This window comes from Pleurodeles waltl, chromosome 1_1 (genome assembly GCF_031143425.1).
Source record: "Pleurodeles waltl isolate 20211129_DDA chromosome 1_1, aPleWal1.hap1.20221129, whole genome shotgun sequence".
In the NCBI taxonomy this organism is placed as follows: Eukaryota; Metazoa; Chordata; class Amphibia; order Caudata; family Salamandridae; genus Pleurodeles; species Pleurodeles waltl.
In genome coordinates this window covers 749,277,772-749,297,631 of record NC_090436.1, presented here as the reverse complement: position 1 = coordinate 749,297,631, position 19,860 = coordinate 749,277,772, and the positions used below count along the sequence as shown (strand labels likewise).

The 19,860-nt window shown below is 42.1% G+C and overlaps 1 protein-coding gene across 4 annotated transcripts in view; it reads left to right on the top strand.

Annotated features, from left to right (window-relative positions):
* Positions 1-19,860, top strand: part of SPIN1 (spindlin 1) — a 165,717-nt gene that overhangs the window by 74,514 nt on the left and 71,343 nt on the right. For all 4 annotated transcript variants that reach the window (XM_069227582.1, XM_069227598.1, XM_069227604.1 and 1 more), the window contains exons 2-3: positions 510-719; positions 17,018-17,069. In XM_069227582.1, the coding sequence (XP_069083683.1) occupies positions 671-719; positions 17,018-17,069 (101 nt within the window). In that variant the 5' untranslated portion in view covers positions 510-670. The remainder of the gene's footprint in view (positions 1-509; positions 720-17,017; positions 17,070-19,860) is intronic.

The window sequence follows — 19,860 nt, the reverse complement described above, 5'->3', positions numbered from 1 at the left end:
TTATTTATTTTGCTCTAGTAGATTTTCTAGACAGTGTGAACAGTAGCGAACTGCCGCGACTGCCTGCGTTGAGGTCCTGCTTTTTAAGTAATCTAGCACTCGATTTTCCACCTCACCAACTTAACATTGGCGAGCCGCACATGAGAAAAAACTCTGCCATGTAGCAGTTGGTGGAATTCTTCCATAATTCCAGAGAATGTAGTGGGCAAAACTCCATTGACGGAGCGGAGTTAATTGTTCATCCCTATCCATATCATTACATTGTAAAGTAAATTATTAAATTGCAATGATATACTGGAATTTGATTACATATATATATATTTTTTTAAATGAGTGCATTTATATATTGAGAAGTTTTATGTAGCACTACATATTTCCTATCAGATAATACTAATTTTTTCAAGTTTGACTGGCTTGTCTTTAATATTTCTTTCTAGCTGCATGCTCTTGCATGTCTCTGAATTCTTCACAAATGAAAAATATGATTATTTTTATTTTTTTATTTTCAGTTATCTGCTTTGCATATTATCCACCCTGGTGAGGTGTGATTGGTGATGGCGCATTGAAGAGTAGCCCGAGTTTCGCGGGTGACAAAAGAAGCCTGCCAGGTCGGAAAAGAGATATTTTGACCCTAGTCCAGCAGCTTAGCTGCTCACTTACATACAGATGAATGAAGACTGCATTTGGAAAGGCAGGTCCACGTTCCAGAGCTGATTCAGGTGAGTGTCCAGAATCTGCTGCCATCCACAGGCACACTTGTTAGTTGCACAGGCAATTGAGACTTAATTTCTGTTTCTCTCTTCAAATATCAAAGTTGTTTCAAAAGACTTTTTAAAAAATGTGACTTGTGGAAACACGTTTATAATGTTAGGATGTTCAAGGGATACACTTATACATCATTGCATCATTAATTTAATGGAGTTTGGGGGCACTCTCCACTGTACAGAATTAAATACAGTGCAAGTGAAAATAAGTAAATGATAGTGAGAAAACAAAGCCAAAGATTAGATAGGTTAGAGGTAGGGGTTTTTAAAAGAGAAAATGTAAGTTGTTGTGAATTAGAGCATACAGAACAACTTACATTAGAGTAATTAGAGTAGAGAATTAGAGCATTCAGAAGAAGATGAGGCTTTTCGGTTTTTATGAGCAAGGAGAGAAAATGGTCAGAAGAAAGTATGAGAATAAGCAAGGTGGTTATGATTTATATGGTCCCAAGAGGAAATGTACAGGAGACCGGCTCAAACTTTGAGAAACAACGGAGGGCCAATAGAGAAGGGGAAACTGTGAGTGCGTAAATAAGCTGAATGCACACAAAGCTGCGAAGGAAGCCAAAGAAGACTGGCTCAAGTGAAGGCAGAGGACAGGAGCCCAAAATGAAGTCTGATAATAGCCTTGAATATATATTAAAGGGAGGGGAAAAATTTACTTGGAGCCTGAGTAAGATAGAGGAGCAGTCGTTTAAAGGAGAAACCATCATGGAAAAAGCCCGGTCTCTGAGGTGGGCTGAGATGTGGTTGCGGCGTGGGAAGGCTGAGGATGAGGCGTGCGGAGACGTTCTGGATACGCTGTAGTTTCTTCTGGAGCTCGGTTGTGGTTCTGCATAGAGCGTATTGCCGTAGTCCAGTCTGCTGCTGATGAGGGCGTGGGTGACAGTCCTTGTTTTGATGGTGATCCATTTGAAGATCTTGCAGAGCATGCAGAGGGTGTTGAAGCAGGAAGATGAAACGGCTTTGACTTGATGGGTCATGGTGAGTGATGAGTCTAGGATGAAGCCTAGATCGCGTGCGTGGGTGGTGGGTGTAGGTGCAGTTCCTAGGGTGGCTGGCCACCACGAGTCGTCCCATGCAGAGCAGTTGGAGCCGAGGATGAGGATCTCTGTCTTGTCCGAGTTAAGTTTGAGGCGGCTCTTCTCCATCCAGTTGGCGATGGCATGTAGTCTGTCGTGGAGGTTGGTTTTTGCGGTGGCGGGGTCCTTGGTGAGTGAGAGGATCAGCTGGGTGTCGTTGGCGTAGGAGACTATGTTGAGGTTGTTGGATCGGATGATGTTGGTGAGCGGTGCCATGTAGATGTTAAAAAGAGTTGGGCTGAAGGAAGACCCTTTGGCAAAGCCGCAGATGGTCTTGGAGGCTTCTGACAGGAAGGGAGGGAGGCGAACTCTGAGTTCTGCCGGAGAGGAAGGATGTGATCCAGTCCAGGGCCTTGTGGTGGATCCCGGCGTCGTAGAGGCGAGTGCATAGGGTGTGGTGGCAGACGGTGTCAAAGGCAGCCGAGAGGTCCAGGAGGATGAGGGCTGCGGTTTCGCCTTTGTCGAGCATGGTCCTGATGTCGTCGGTTGCAGTAATGAGGGCAGTCTTGGGTGCTGTGATTCCTACCGAATCCGGATTGGGAGACGTCCAGTGTGTTGTTGTCCTCCAGGAAGCGGGTCAGTTGGCCATTGATGATCTTATCGATGACCTTCACCGGGAAGGGAAGGAGGGAGATGGGTTGGTACTTCTTGAGGTCTTCGGGGTCAGCTTTGTTTTTTTTGTAGCAGAGCGTTGTCTTCGTGTTTCCAGCTCTCCGGAAAGGTGGCGATCTCGAAGGAGCTGTTGATGATCATGAGGAGTTGGGGGGCAATGATGGGGCTCGCTTTGTTGAAGACATGGTGGGGGCAGAGGTTGGAGGGAGATCCGGAGTGGATGGTGCTCATGGTTTTTGTGGTGTCCTCGTCGTTTATGTGGGTGCAGGAGAGCAGGAGGTTGGTATGGCTGGGTGCGTTGGGTTTGGTGGTAGTTGTGGGAGGAGAGGAGTTGAAGATGCCTTGGATTTCCATGATCTTGGGATGGAAGAAGGTGGCGAGGGAGTCGTAGAGGTCTTGCGATGATTGGGGGGGGGGGGGGGTGTCGATGGAGCATGACCTGGGGTTGGTGAGTTCTGACGATGCTGAAGAGCTCGTTGCTGTTGTGGGTGTGGTTGTCGATGCAATCTTTGTAGAAGGATCTTTTAGTGGTCCAGATGAGCTTGGGGGTGCTTGCAGATTGCTGTCTTGAGGGCTGCGTGGTTGCTCTTTGTTGGTTCGTTGTGCCACTTCTTCTCGATTTTCTGGCATTCCCGCTTGGAGGTCTGAAGGTCGGCGGTGAACCAGATGGCCTTGGTGCTGGTGCGGTGGTGAGGGTGTTGGCGCAGTCTTCTAACCAGTGTCTGAGGTTGAGGGCCGCTGTGTTGGGGTCGGTGGTGCTGGGTGGCGGGGCCCGGGCAAGGATGGAGATCAGTTGGTCTTCAGAGATCTTGTTCCAGCTGCGGCGGGGAATCTGGTGTGTGCTTCTTTAAAATAGATGCAACAGGAGCCTGCTTGAAATAAGTATTGTACTGGTGTTCGTGTTTGTTTTACCCGTTCCCATCACATACCTGGACCAAAGTAGCTTCTCCGTAGGTTGGTGAAGCATGATCCTTCCACAAATATGTTGTCTGCCTGTGGCAAACAGAATGCTAAACCCACCCGGAGCCCTGTAAGTCACCAGGATAATTCTTTATCATGTCTTGCAAGCAGCAGCGACACCCCAGAGAGCTTTTCGCTTTCCTGAAATAGAACTTGATTCACTCAGAGCCTGTGAGAGAAAGATTGGAAAAGGAAACCAAGAAGATGCATCGCAGTGGGTTGGTAGATGTGTTTCAGAAAACATCGGAATGAATTGCAGAGTGCCTGACCGAAAGAAAAAGATGGATATGGGGACATGCCAGAGGGAGTATAGTGAGTGACGGATAGTAAAAGAGGGGTAGGAGGATGAGGTTAAAATACAGGCGATGAGACGAGTGAAACTCATCAATTTGAGAGGTGAAGTTAGCAGCAAAATTTAATTTATAGTAGGTCTCAAAGTAGGGCAAGGGGCAAGAATTCATTGCAGTAGTAAAGCAATTCAGCGATTATGGGAGAAGTAAGGGAAGCAGATAGATGGTATATACATATTCATGGTAGAGGTGAACTAGGTTCTCAGGTGTGTGGAATGCAAAAAAAGGATGCAAGGTTGTCAGGTTTACTAGCCTCTTTACCCCAACGGTGAACTTTTCAGAACAAATTCCACTTATTGCAAAGTGCAGGGCTAAGCCATGCTTGAGGTGTCTTGGAAGGGGTGAGGACAGCCGAAGGGGAGGAGATGGCAGTAGTTGGGGGAGTGGACAGTTAGTTAGTCCATGTAGTGGAAGTGGACACAGGCTGTGGAAGGAAAGGAGGAGAGGATTGCAAAGGAAATTAAATGTATATCGAGAGAGAGCATAACATGAAAAAAATTAAAATAAATGTTTTAAAAAAGGAAGCAATTTGGGAGATTATGGTCAGCATTGAGAATCCGGATAAAGACAACAGAGAGGATGCTGTTTAAGAGAAAAGAAAATAAGGTCAAGCTATAAGAAGACGTTTAGTATTGGGATGCACTATAAGAATCCAGAAGAGAAATAAAGCAGTTATAAGTAGAAATCCCAGGGGAGAAACAAGAAGACTTTAGGGAGAGCAAGTGATTAAGTAGAGTGTCCATGTATTGATTAAACCTCCAACCAGATGGTAAACAGTAGGAAATAATAGAGTGGAGGGTGAAAAAATGATACTAAGTGCAAACTCAAAGGTAGAACAGGTGGAGAGGTAAGGAATGATGAGGGAAAGCCTAGAAGAGTGGAACAGAAGGCGTATTCAGTTGAAGTCTTCAGTGTGGAGCCAGGTTGGGACAAAGGAGGTCTGATCTTGGAGAGCAGCCAGGCTTGCCGAGTTATGAGGAGGGATGACAGTCTTGATTCAGAGTTTTGACTAAATGAGGCATCTTAGAACTGTTGTGATGTTGTACTTATTTTTGTATTCCTTAATCAGAATAGCAATATCAGTTTATGAAGTTTAATATTTTTCAACTCCGCTGCCAAACCATTAAGATTTCCCAAATCATGTGTACCTCCATTTGAATAATCTGCAACTCCTTCAGGGCAAAATGCAAAATTATGACTTAACCTGCATCATAGCGATCAAGTTACTTGTTAATAATGTTAATCCTGATACAACTCTAAATTAATTAGTGAGGTTTGGATCAAACCAATTGCTTGTTAAGTGGTGTTGCCATTGAATCAAATGTATTTGTACTGAGATAGATCCTTAATTTTCAGATACATATTTAATTTAATTTAAAGTCCCATATTATTAAGCATACAGTTAAAGGACGTTTTTTCATGACCAAAGTCTGTATAAGACTCAAATAAGGTTTTATGATAGTCCAAAACAAAATATTCGATGTGTAGCAGTCAGACCAAGAAAATTGCAAAGGATCTAAGGTTCCTCAGTTGTTCCTCTATATAATATAGGGCAGTGCCAGGGTTTGGAGCACTACATCCAGCTGTCTATCTTAATTGCCAGCCAAATTAGGAACCTATTCCCAATTATTGATTACTAATAGGTCTTTGTTATACAAATGAAAGATTGAGATGAAAAAAAGATGACAATGGAGACCAACTTTGTCACAGAGTTGGTATTCCTCTGTGATACTATAAACGTTAAAGAGGTAAATGGAAGAGATGAGGTCCTGTACACGCCAGGTGCGAGAAGAAGTTGAATGATGACGGTGCCACCAGCAGAAGATTTGAGTAGTCGTCTCTGGCATATTGTGTGAAATCTGAATCTTGAAAACCATCCTAAACGAAATAAAAGCTGTGCCATTTCACAGTATATGGCTGAAAAGTCCCTGGTCTGGTGAAGAATATCCATACAAACCCCATGCTGTAACTAAGGTCTAAGTTTTAGAAATGCTCACAACTTCTTGTACTACCATGGGGCCAGAGGGATAGACAAGTGTTGGCTAGGCAGAGCTTTTACCAGAATTGCAACTTGAAGGGTTAGCAGGAGCATGCACCAAGTTTGAATTTGCCCTCCTAATAATGGCATAGTCTCCATCCACCTGACCACTATATTTACCTACTCTCTTTTTCTGAAGGGAGAGACACTTGTGCCAAATATCTATACCACAGTCCATGTGATTATCTCCTACAAGGTTTTTACAACTGGTCGAGTGTTCAAAAGGCAGCTCTGCTTTTCATGGGGAAATATAAAACCTAGAACTTCACACCATTTTGCTAAATGTTTGCAGCTGGTCAGGGTAAAGGTTTGTTTTGCTAAGGTTAGTGCACCTTAAGTGGTTTGTCAGTTAGTTATGGGTACGATAAGTGTGTTCCTGATTTGGCAGAAGTTAAGTTAAAAAGAAAAATAGATTGAACAATATCAGTGGTAAAAACCACTGAGGAATCAATCCATGAACTCTTAAACCAAATATTAAAATTACTGTAGGTCCATGTAATACCAAGATTGTTAGAACTGCCTAAAACAAAAACAGTATGTTCCTCTGTAAGCCCTTGCATGAAAATTGTTCTCTGGCTAGCTTTCAACCTTCATGTCACAGTAGGCGTCCGAGTGACTTCAAAAGTATATAAAACAGGGGTGTAGAATTCCCATAGCCCTACTCCCAGGACATTGTTTGTGGGCAAGGACGACAAGTTTTCATGTTTATTTTGTCTTTGCAAAAAGAAAGATAAACTCCCTGCAGCACAAACCCTTTGGCTGCCAGCTTGCAGTACATTATTGATCAGGTAAGGACATCGTCTGTAGTTGCGGTGATATTTGAGTTCATATGCTAATGCTGTTCAAACTTGTGTTTATGGTTTACTAATACAAAGCATTTATTAGGGTAAGTGCTCTAAGAAAGTTTTGTAAGGTCGGACTGTACTACTGACAGTGGTCCGAATATAAAAATGTGTAGATACGTTTGCAAAGCTGAACATCATGAGGCTATATATAATGCTCACAGAATGCTTTCTGATGTTCCAAAAAAAAATTAAACGAAGAAAAAAAACTTGTTGCTAAAATACTGTGAAATTTTAGATACCATTTCTTTGAAGCATCATGTACTAAAATGTGTTGATGCATGCGAGCTTTCCTAAAAAAAAATATTCATAATGGAAAATCGATGCAACCAGTTTCAACAAGATTATGGTGAACATGAAAATAAACAATCATTGGCAAAGCCCAATAGGTTTGACAGTGGTGCTCAGCCTTTTTGTCAATGCGCGTCGTTTTGACATTCTTTTTGTTAAACTTTATTGTTCTCAAAGCACACATTGCCACAGTAGTCTCTGGCACTGAACAAAACTTGTGTTCAGACAAGTACTGAACAAAACTTGTGCCGATATGCTTCTTGTGAAGGAGCAGAATGCTGTTACAGTGAAGCCTGTCTTGTCGATAGAGAAAGAGGCAGACTTATAATAAAAACAAAAGGTCTCTGTCAACTCAGTACCTAATTAGGGGCCCAGTTCTCAACTATGAAGTCACCAAAGTGCAACTATGAAACGTCCTTGTATTAATGCAGATTTACAGCTTTCATGAACTCATAATAATTTACAGAAGTAGGCCAGGAAATCGTACTCCTAGAAAATATTTGTGAACTGCATGTTGTTAAGTTAGAAAATAAGCGTCAATATTATGTATAACTTTTCTAGGAGAAATATAGGCAAAATTTGAAATATGGCACATACACATGCACAAGCACCCACATGTTCTCTAAGGGCAGTATGTACCAAAGCATTTTCCCATTGACACAGAATGGGTAAAACCCTTTGATACATCTGGCCCCCAAATGTTTTCAGAGGTGTTAAGTTTTTTTCTGTAATTTTCACCTGAGGTTAGTGTGATGCTGCCTGAGCTGTGTCTCTTAAGATAAACGTCTTTCACAGATTACTGGTTACGCAGCTAGATTCTGAAGACTTTAAGGAAAAGTAGTTTGGCAGATATATGGTCTCATGGAGGGATACAAGGGTGTGAATGGGTCAAGAGGTGACAGAGAAGGTATTGTGAGATAAAGCCACTTCATTTTGTTCCCAGTAAGTAAACTCACTGGCATCGCTGTAACCAGTCAAGATTCTGTTGGAGTAGGCCCTTTTGGATCTCACATAGTTTCACTCTGGGGAATTCAAGAGAGTTGCTTAAATACTCAGCAGAGTTCTGCAGGCAAAATTCAGGCACTTTCAACTTCTCATGCTGATCTTTAGCGCCGGGGCTTGTTATGCGCTTTAAAATCATCACAAACTGCACCCCGAGGGGTGCCAGAGGGTACTGCTGCAGCTTTCTCAACGCGAACAGCCGTGACCTGCAGCGACCACCAGTGTTGAGAAATCTCACCAGGAGTTCTAGTGCCTGAAAATCACAATAGGGGTCGCAAATTCTCACTTGTGCTCACAAACACGCCAAAAAAAACTCCACCACGCTGCAATTGGTAGAGTTTTGTCAGAACTCCATGCTCTAAGTGGAACGCAGAGTGGGCAAAACTCACTGAACTCTGCAGGCGGAGCAGAACGTTTCACCCACCTTTGTTTAGGAGACAGAAAAGGAGCTGTTGAGGTACTCCTTCTGAAGCAATATGGAACCCTTTCGTAAAATAAGTACAAAATGTGTCTGACAAGTTGATACTAGAAGAAAGTTTACTGAATATAACAGCCCTGATCTGGGGTACTGAGGAAATTGTCTGGGCTACAGGTCTGACAGTTCAGTGCTTCTTAAACTATGACTACCACGTTAATTTTATTAGAGCTTTGGAAAGTTCAAAGCTCCTTTGAAGACAGTGGAGTGACTCAGAGCTAATAATGGTTGGTGTACTTCTGCTCCAACATTTCAATGTATATCTTTTTTCTCTCCCTTTTTTTAATTCAGATCATTCGACCTTTAATGGGTGGAAAATTATAGTAACCTTATCCTTTCTGGCTCAGGCTGTACCAGTTAGAGGCCCTCTCCCTTATTGTAGGACCTCTGCTACGGCTTTGGTTTATAAGTCAGGTTTAGGGCCTTTAACAACCAGTATGGCCCTCAACATTTGTACTATAAAGCTATATTAGTATACTGGAATGTTGAGAACTCCTTTGAAAACAATGGAGTGGCTTAAGGTCATTAACGGCTGGTATACCTTATACTCTGACATTCCTGTGCTCATCTTTCGGTTTCTCCTTTATCTTATCACATTCTACTGTATGTGGGTTAAGTGTTCTATATGTTATAAAATACTACCCGCAGTACTTTAAGGTTTTTGCAAGCCACCTGCGAGTTCTATGACCATATAGTGGATTGAGGCCAAAGACAAACTGCCTTTATAGCAACAACACCATCCCTAAGGGACCTGGGCCCCTCCAGTGTAGAGGAGGTCAATATTGCCAAGAAAGCAGAGGGAGAGACTTCAGACGCCAAAGTTAAGATTGTTGATGTTTAAGGTGAGGCGACCAAGGAATCAAAGAAACCAGAGGTTTGAAAAAGCATGAAAAAGCAGCCAAAGTCACTTAAATCTGACTCTGGGGTCTCCGAAGGGAGCCTCTGCATTGAAGAGGTTGCCAACTGCAGGCATGCCCTGACAAAAAGAGCTCCTTGGATCCCTGGAAGGAGACTCAGCAGGATGACTTGACACATCCAAGACGTAGAAAGACTGTTAAGGAAAAGACACTTCAGTGTCGAAAATAGACATGCTGCGAGCAGAACAACGAAGCTCGACGACCGAGATATCATTGAAAGACTCTTCGACGCCAAAGAGGAACACACCTAATCTCGACACCAAAGAAAAGGCGGCAGAAATAGAGCGGAAGAGTCAGCGTTGCGAGGCCAAAATGGTCACCCCTTTCCAGAAGAATAGTGATTTCAACAAAAGCCTAAAGGTGTTATGCATATACCAGAATACTTGGACGCCGAAAGAACACAAGGAGAAAGAGGTTGAGGAAATTGAACTTCCCCTTACTCTTGAGCCCCATGAGGAGGAAGAAGACTTTTTTTATGAGGAAGAGGAGGAACAGCTGGCCACCATCCTGAAGACACCATTCAACAGTGAACAGTTGTTTGGCAGTACTGTTGACCACAAACTCAACCAGCTAAAAAAGGACAAACTGCGAAATCAATGTGAGCATTGCAGTTTCATGGAGGAGCGCACAGGGGGGACTGCACCATCACACAGGCCCACAGGGAGAGGAAGTTTCCAGACTGGATCTTTTGCAGCAAGACTTTCAGGGAACAGCTTCAACAGAACAAGGTTGGCAATATCCACCTTTTAATGGAATAGGCAAAGGAAAGGGACAATCCCCTGGGAGAGGGTCTGCTACCACTTTGTGGGAGGATCTGCTACCACTCTCAAGTGATGCTGGAAATCAGGCAAACCTCTCACAGTCCCCATCATGAAGAGTACCCAACAAATTAAAACAATTCCTACACGCAACACCTAAAGCATGCACAGTAAAAGATTTCCTTCAGGAGCGGAGGAATATAACATCAGACAAATGGATACTAAACTTAAACCAATTCAAATATTGCTTAGAATTTCTAAAACGCGCTCCAGCAAAAGGACCAAAGAAAAACAATTCACTCCAAAGAATAAACAACTCGTCTCCTCAAGGCAGTTGAAGAATTATTGGGGAGGTGGGGTGTGGTGGAAGCAATAGAGGGTTCAAAAACAAAAGGACAACAAAGGAAACTACACAATTTATTTCCTAATTCCCACAGTAGATTGCTGTCGTCCAATTTTAGGCATCCGATTCATAAGCAAGTTCATAAAGACTAAATAATTCACAGTGACAACAGTGCAAGAGGTAATCCCTCCGTTACAGATAAATGATATAGTATCAATAGACTTAAAGGATAACTACTTGCGCATTCCAATGAATGGCTAACACCAAAGATTTCTAAGCTTTGTGGTAAACAGGGTTTACTACTAGTTTTCGGTATTGGCATTCAGAATAAAATCAACCCAAAGAGTGTTCACCAAATGTCTAGCAGCAGTAGCACCCCACAGAGGCAAGGCATACATGTTTACCCATACTTGGATGACTGGCTAGTAAAAGCAAATACTTATGAAAAATGCAAAGACAGACAGAGGTAATATTCTCTGTAGGATTCTCAAGAAACAGAGAAATTATCCCCACAACCAGAGCAGAAAAACATTTTTCTTGGAGCAAGAATAAACGAAATTCAGGAGATGTTCCCCCGAAGAGAAGAAAAAACAATCATTGATTACGGAGACTCAACTTTATCTGAAGGTGCAAGCTCTGACAGTAAAGACGGTGGGGAGACTTCTAAGGAAAATGGCATCATGCATTCCCTTAATCCCACATGCAGGACTTCAAGAGACCAGTTCAGGAGTGGGTACAAACCCACTGATCACAAGTTAGGAGGATCGAGCGGTTGCACCCCAATAATTCAAGAGAAAATGGTGTTGTGGAACAGGTTAAATATAACACAAAACATAAAATATCAGCAGCCAACTCCATCAGTAACAATAACAGATGCCTCGCATATGTGAATGAGAGCACACATGAACTCACTCAAAGTCAGAGGAGTTTGGTAAGAAAAGGATGCAGTATGAAACAGCAACATTCTAGATCTAAAAACAGTATTCATAGTATTAAAAGCCTTTCAAAAGCAGCTATTAGGGAAATTAGTATTGATCCCAGCAGACAATACCACAACAATGTTTTACATCAACAAACAGCGGGGAACACAATCCCTTCAGTTATCAAAACTAGCCTAAGAATTCTGGAATTGGGCCATACAAAGGAAGATAACATTAACAGCTAGCCACCTTCCAGGGAAGGACAATACAGAAGCAGACAAGCTCAACAGACAGGCGTCTTGCTCACAAGAATGGGAACTAAATGAGAAGGTACTCAAAATAATCTTTTGGAGGTGGTAACTCGCAAAAACTGATCTTTTCCCAACGCCAAATACAAAATACCAAAATCTTTGCATCCAGACAGCCTCATCACCAATCCCTGGGGAATGCTCTGTAGATAAACTGGACCGGGATATTTGCTTATGTTTCTCCCCAGATAACAGAGTTAAACAAAGTCATCAACAAATGCAAAAAAAGCAATATGACTTCAATCTTAATTGGCCCCCATTAGGCAAAACGGGCATGGTCCTCAAAACTATTACCAATGGCAAAGGGGAACATTCAGAACCCGCCAAGACATGAAGACCTGTTATCTATGGAGAAAGGGAAGGTTTTTCACCCAGAACCAGAATCCCTGAGCTTAGCAGCCTGGTTCCTGAGGACATAGAATTTGGACACTACCTGAAAGTATTATGGCCATATTTGGAGAGGCAAAAAAGCCGACTACAAGAGGGAGCTACTTCTCTAAATGGAAACAATACTCCTTAAGGTGCCGCAAATAACGGTTATTAAAAAAAAATACAAAAGAATCAGCGGTGGTAAAATACTTAACGCATCTGATAGACTGCAGACTAACGTGCCTCTTTACCAGTACATTTAGTGGCGATAGTTGCTCACACAAGGAGCTACATAGTAAGAGTTTTGTTCACAGTGACAGTAATAAAATGATTACTGGAGGGGACCAAAATAATTTCACGACAAAGGAAGGTACCAGCACCTGCATGTAACCATAATCTACTGTTAACTCCATTAATAATGCCGCCCTTTAAGCCCTTGCACAAGACCTCTTAAATAATGATCACACTGAAGACAGCATTTCTGGTGGGCATGATATTGCTCCGAAGAGTGAGCGAAATACAAGCTCTCACAGTCCAGGAACTCTGTATGCAAGTTCACAAGGACAGAATTGTCATGAAAACGGATCCACAGTTTACCAAAAATAGTTATGCAATTTCATAAAACCAAACTGTTTGAATACTAAGTTTTTTCCAAAAGATCAAGCACAGAGTGCCTTACATACGTTGGATGCTAGGCTCGCAATAAAGAAAAAACCCATGCTGGAAGACAAAACAGCTCTTTGTTTCTTTTTGTAAACAACAACATAGGAAAACCAGTAGCTAAAGGTATAGTCTCCAGATGGATCTCTGAAACTATTCAAATATTCCACACAAATGCGAGGTAAAAATTGAGCTCAAACCCAAAGGCACACTTGACAAGGAAGGGAGCAACCAGTGCCTTTTTAGCAAACACAACATCACAGGTTATTTGTATGGCAGCCACGTGGTCATCCACTCACATTTTCACAAAACACTGCTGCCCAGAAGTTCTAATGAGCAAAGAAGCCCAGGTGGGTCAAAAAGTACTAAAACATCTGTTTACAAATAAAAGTCCATCTTCAACCCATCCACTGCAAGTTGAACATACCACTACGTAATCTATGCTCAGCACGTGAATCCAGAAACGATTCATGCTGCAAAGCGAGTAGTTTCTTACCTGTAGGTGTAGTTTTACAGCTTGAAGAATTTTTTGGAGTCACAAGCAACCCACCCATATCCACCAAGGAGATGGACAAGAAAATAAAGTAATAATCTGAAGATGGCAATAAAAGGTGGGACCTTCCAGAGGAGGAGAAACAGCGTCATAGGAAGCACTAAATAGGTAGATCGATTGTCCCTCAACATCATCAACAAAAACAAACAAGCATTTGCAATGCAATGGGTCTCTCGTTTGCTCGAGTTAGAGCTATTCGGGTTGTAGATTCCTAACTGGACTTTACTTGCCACTTAAATTGAAAACGAAAAGTAAAACAGTTTTACATAAGCCGATTCAAAGCGCCATTGGCCACTATGAGCATGAGCGCTAAGGAGAGACACAAAAAGAAGTTTGCTCACAGTCAAATGTATCTGGAATTGTGTAATTTGCAGTGAAACGGGGGCTGTCTGCAAGGCGGTAACAAAACCACCCCAAGGAGGGACAAATGTAAAGCATTTACCAATGACAAAGGATTTTTGAAAGGCAAGCCCACGAACGAGTGAAAGTGATGAGCGTGTGTGGTTAAAAGCCCACTATTTTTACAACAGGCCAAAGTGCTTGTGCGCTCTACTAAATAGCAAGTTTTTATAAATATTATCCACAAGACTTAAAGGAGATAGCACATTGTTGGATTCAGGATGAACGTCCCAGAGATCAAGATGCCTATCCTAGTGGTAAGGCCATGCCCAAAGGCCATTGTGTGTCTCTAGGAGATGGATGTGGCTGACCCTGGGGTCAGAGAGCATGGCCTGTTGGGGTGGGATCAGGATACATTGGGCACGTCATAAGCAGTGTTGAGCGAGCCCACCGCAAGAAATTCATCTCAGTGAGTTTAGTTCTTTGCAGCTATCTGTGCATGATTGTGAAGTCAGACGCAGCAATGGCAAGACATTGGCATTAAGCACTATATATACAAAATCTTTTTAATCTCATGAGTCATTCGCACAGCACGTTCTCGGTACTGGGCATACCCTGAAGCTACAAAGGTGCTTACTCCAGGCAAGGTGGAGGTCTGAGATTTCCTGGTGCTTATTGTAAGGATCCAAATGCTTTCCCCAAGTGTTAAAGATGCAAGAGCTGTATGGTGTATCTCGGAGTCAGAGCACTTGCCACAGGGTTGCAGGCCACAATGAATCATAGCCCATGACCTGTGGGCTGAGGCCAGGAAACATGCCTGGTGGGCTCATGACACGTGAAAGAGGAGTTCAGTAATGTCTCAGGCAGCTAAGGTGCATGTCTAAATGGGTTTAATTCAAAGTGCATGTCCCACAAGGCAAGGAGGATGACGGGATAGGTGCAATGGTCGGGGTCCCAGAGCAGGTTCAAGTGGAGTTGGGCCTAGAGCATGTCCTATAGTCTGGTTACATATGTGCATATAGAGCCCCAAAGGCATATAATCCCAAGAGGCCAGAGCCCAAGCCCTACTTGGGAAAGAGGAAAGAGCAGAGTCCCATTGGCTAGTGCTGGCTCCCAGGGACTTTATCACAGGTCCCAAGGACCAAGGTCATGTCCCTGAGATCAAAGCCAAGTAGCTTTTTTTATCCTTTAATATAAAACGTTCAAAACCAGGAGCTAACATCTTAAACAACGAGAACAGCTGTTCAGCGGTTCCATGTTTCTTTAATTCCTTATTTATATTGAGATGTAGAAGTCAGAACAATTTACTGAAAAAAGTGCAATTTACATTTTGTTAAATGAATATTTACGAACTTGTGTTTATTACCCAACTGTGTGGTACTCCTTTTGTGAACATAAGAGAGAAGGAACATTGAGCCCTCCGCTGCCCCTTGGGAATCAAATTGGTGACCATAAGGTTATATGCAGTTCTCTGTATTAGTATTTACACAAACTTGTCAGCACATTTACATCCCTCATAGTGATATACATGCATAACGTGTATTGAGGAGGCATCATTTACAATGCTCAACCTGGTGACAGGACACAACATATGTTAAAGCTAATATGCTTTTATTTGTTAACCTCAGAGCAGTAAGAAAGCAAAGACAAATCACCACTAAGAAACATACACCTAATAGTATAGTCATCTATTAATGTTTTTTTTTTTAAAATCTTTTATTTCCTGATATGTTTCACCCGCGACATCAGATTTGAATTTCTTTTTTTATCACAGCACGGTAAATGACATCTCTACCGATTACTTAACTTTTTGCTCTCTATAGCGCCCATTACAACAGAATCATGGAAGACGCTGTATCGGAAAAATAGGCAGTCCAATCTGAATGTCTCCAATTCAGTTGAATATCTACCAAATCTGAAGTTTGCTCCGGTAGTTGGGGCAGTGATTGATTTGTGAAACAATACAGCGGCCCAAGCCTCTGCTCAAAAGCCCATGGGCGGACCTAGGAAATGTCAGCACGTGAATACCAAGGCTTTGTGGTTCTGAATGCACCACATGCCTTTTTAATCTGCTGTCAAACACGCCATGTCTTTTTATATCACCCCTGCTTTCTCCTGATGTGACAGATTTCTGGTCTTTCTCTTCCCGCTTCTTTTCCATTAGTTTGTTCTCCATCCCTTGCTCTCTGTCAATGTTTGATAAGGAAAAGCATGTGCTGCTTCCCAAAAATAAGTGCTGGCAGACTCCACCGGCTCAAATGAAGCATTGAGTTAGGGTGAATTCAGCAAAAGTCCGAAAAAGTGCACTGGATAAGGATATGTCATGGAGTGCTCTTAAGATATTAGCCCCTTTCGCCCTCCCCAAGAGTTTAGTGCATTTTCGTTGAGCAATGAATGCTCCTCAGCAACAGGAGTAGTGCTTAGATGTTTGTAGCTTCAGACAAAGCAAGGTTTCACCTCTGAAAAACTCCCCACCAACAAGCCTATTCAAAGTGCCACGGTCACCATGAGCGCAAAGGAGAGACACAAGAGGAAAGTTTGCTCGCAGTCAAACATATCAGCAAACGTGTAATTGTCTGTGTAACAAGGGTCGATGGCCAATGCGGTAAGAAAACTGCCCCATGGAGGGACTAAGGCATTTACCAATAATAACAAAGGATTTTTGAAAGGCAAGCCCATGAACCAGTGATAGTGAGGGGGTACTCAGAGGGCGTGCTTAAAAGCCCACAGATACATTACAACACGTCAGAGCGCTTGCATGCTCAAACTAAAAATAAAGGTCTAAAGAAGACAAAGAAAGTTAATAAATTCCGGACCCAACTACTAGATGGCCGAATAATGCACAACATGTGAATCCAGAAAATTCTTCAAGCTGAAAAACTACACCTACTGGTAAAAAGCTATTAATTTAAGGCCTTTACAAAACATTCTAGCCCACAGCAGCAAGTTGTACAGCTCTATTTGCCATTCATCAGCCTTTGTACTAGGTCAAAAATACGCTGTTCTCTCGTAGTGACAGCCTTCTTGTCCTCAGGCGTTTTGTTAGTTATCAGTGTGTATGAAAACAGCGAAATGAATGAGTGGCTTGTGCCTGCATGTATATATTGGTAAAAGTAGGAGTCTGTGTGGAGCTATATTGGTAGACAGTAAATATTAGTACCGCCAGCATTTGAATAAAAAATCTGGTTCTGTGCTCAGTAAGAAATGCTTGCCTTTCACAACTTCTTACCTCATATTATGTTTTGTGAAGTTAGCAAGCCGCTTGGTCCATGTTACTAAAATGGGTTACTTGTTTCTTAACAGACTGGTGTACTACTTTGAGATTAGGTAATACTTTGTGGTGTTGGTCAAGCAGTGGACCATTTATTATTTTGAGGATTTTTATCATTTATTCATCACTTGTCACTTCCTCTTTTTTGTATGCTGTGTTGCAGGGAATACAGGGAGTGTTTCTGCCAGCATGATGAAGAAAAAAACAACTCACAAGTAAGCTTTCACTGAAACAGTTTGTCTTCTTATGTGTGGCCAATGAAAGGTCGACTGAAATTAGTGCTAAAGATTGTGACTGTTGCCTCTATTATTACCAGGAAGTTCCTCATTTTCATACTCTGTCTTTCTAATTAAAGATTATTTTTGAGAATTATTGCAATGCCTTGTATACTTGGTTAGGTGGGAACCATATAGGGCTTCTGAATACATGTTTCCGCAGTCCAGGACGCTAACTAATGTTTTGTAATATGTTTTTTATTGAGTTTTGTTTATGTAAATCGGAAAAGTATCCTCAGTTACCATGTAATGTAACATATCAGCAGTGGGTGATCATAGAAGATTGGAAAAATTGTTACATTTTTTCATTGCAATAGTATGCATGTTGTTCTTTATACTGGTCAAGAGGCATCTTTTTAGGTCTGAAGTATTAACAAAAGGGGCACTGTGCCATTTGTATAAAACTAGTGGATGAACAGGGGATTTGGGGTGTTATGGAGTTGGCAAACAAAAACGAAGCATGCTGTTTGGGCTGAAATGTAAGGTTGACAGGATAGGCGTCTATCATTCCAGGCTCGAGATGGCTGGAGAATAGGCTCAACTAAAAGGGCAAGTTGTGTGCTTAAAGCAGGACACTAGCTAATGTTACAGTTTTGTAGTGTCCATTGCATGCATTTCAGTATTTGTATGTAAACACGTTAATTGACATAACTCACATCTGCTGGTAATGAACACTGGGCATACAAAATCACGTGGTGTGCCTTGTGTCATTAAGCCTTGGCTAAAAAACGAATATTGTGGAATTTAATGGTCTTTTCTGCTAACTCAACTTAACCTCTTTTAGAGTTGTAAAGACAGTAGACACTTGTTTAGAGGAAATTCTGCATTAAATGACGTAATGGACCACTATTCGGCTAATAGTAATTACTTGCGCACAAAACACATCAGTAATAACACACTTTCCGATTACAGCAATGCTGTTGGCTCATTGCGTTGCCTGTCTGTGATTAAATAAGAGCCATTGTCTTTGTCCTTTAACTTGGCCATTTAACCAATTCTTGTGCTGGAGAAGACTTTAAAAAGGGTAAAATCTTCATTTTGCAGAGCAAATTTAAATCTCGTCTTTGAACAGATTTATGTGACTCACTAAGGTTTTTGTATGTTGTGCCAATACTTTTGAATGATCCCAGGTCTTTTACTCCGAGCAAGTGCCCCTTAGCTGAATGTTTTATTAAAAAACATAAAACTCTAAGAAGAAGCTTCCTTCTTTCTTTTTATTACCCCAATGACTGCTAATGGGCTTTCACATCCAGAGCTAAACACTTTATTTGATGTTTGACCATATTCATATTTTTCTGGACTACATTAATAAGCCACCAAAACCCCCCTCAACTCCGTGTCAGCCCTGCTATGACTGATCTAGGAAGATGGGCTCCTGCTGCCCTGACTGATCCCCCTTTTTTTAAATTTGGGACATTGGTATTCTTTTTAACAAGTTTGTGTTTCAGCTTTCTTTTGTTGACTGTCATTACAAACTGACCAATCACATGCAAGTTGTTATTCGAGCCACAATAAAAATGATTGTTCCAGCATGTATTGCTAAACTATGGCTCCTCTGATCAACATCAGCAGCCACTTAGGCCATGTTTTCACTTTATTGAGCGTCATGAGGGACTTGCATGTTGAGATCTAGGACTCGCGCCTATTCATATGTCTTTCTCTTTGGATAAGAGACTCTGCAAAACTAGAGTGACAGCCCTTTACCACCACTGCTGCGTGCTTAGCTGCCGGTGCCATTCACTTCACTTCAGGTTTAACTAATGTACCCTGGGAACATGAATGGTGTGCACTACATTGCATGATTTAAGATATTCTACATCTGTACACCGTACATTGCGTGTTTTAAGATATTATACATCTTATACAATGTCTTTTTTAATATTTTTAAATCCATGGTTTATAGTTTGCATAACAACGATGTCAGGAAGCATCCTCCCCCTCCCCTGAACGAGTCTCTGCGATTAATAATTCCTCCACCATCATATTTTAGGTCCCCCAACAAGACAAGCCATTTTGTGGTCCGCTGGTGCTCACGTTCATGGAATTTAAATTCAGTTCTGTCAGTTCCTGCAAAAGGAGTGTGGTGTGGTGTGTTGTGGCTTTTGTCACTCCTGTCTGTTTTCCCCAGAAATACATACCTGGTCTCAAAGCCTTGAATACTGGAAACAAATTGGGGTCACAGAAAGAATAGTTACTCTACATTAGCAACACCTTTACACTATCAAGACCTAGATTGCAAGTATAAATATGAACTGCTGGCCCCAAAAATCTGCAACAGCGCTCTGACCACCATTGAGTTGCCTCTCACCTAAAGGGTCATTGTACAGTCTGTTGAGGTATCAAGAGCGTGAGTTGTGCCCTTAAGCTCAACAAATGTTTCTGTATCCCACTCCATATCCACTCAGGTGCTCCTGATAGATTATAGGAGACTGCCAGCTCCGCCTTCTGAGTTGTAAGTGATGTTCCAAATTCAAGCACTCCTTAGTGTTGTAACATTGTGTGGGATGGGAATGGGCCTGCTCATCATTAGGTCACGTTGCCTTCTGGAAGGATTTTAAAAGTGTCTCTTGTCTTGTTGCTTCTCCAGCTTTTACTTTGAGGCCCTCACTCAAGACCTGCAACTCTCCTGTGCATACGCATAGTCATTAAAGGAAGCTCACTACACCAGAATGGCGGTTATATGTGAATTGACCATCTAGTGTGGGCATGGACGTTCATATTTTGTTCAGTA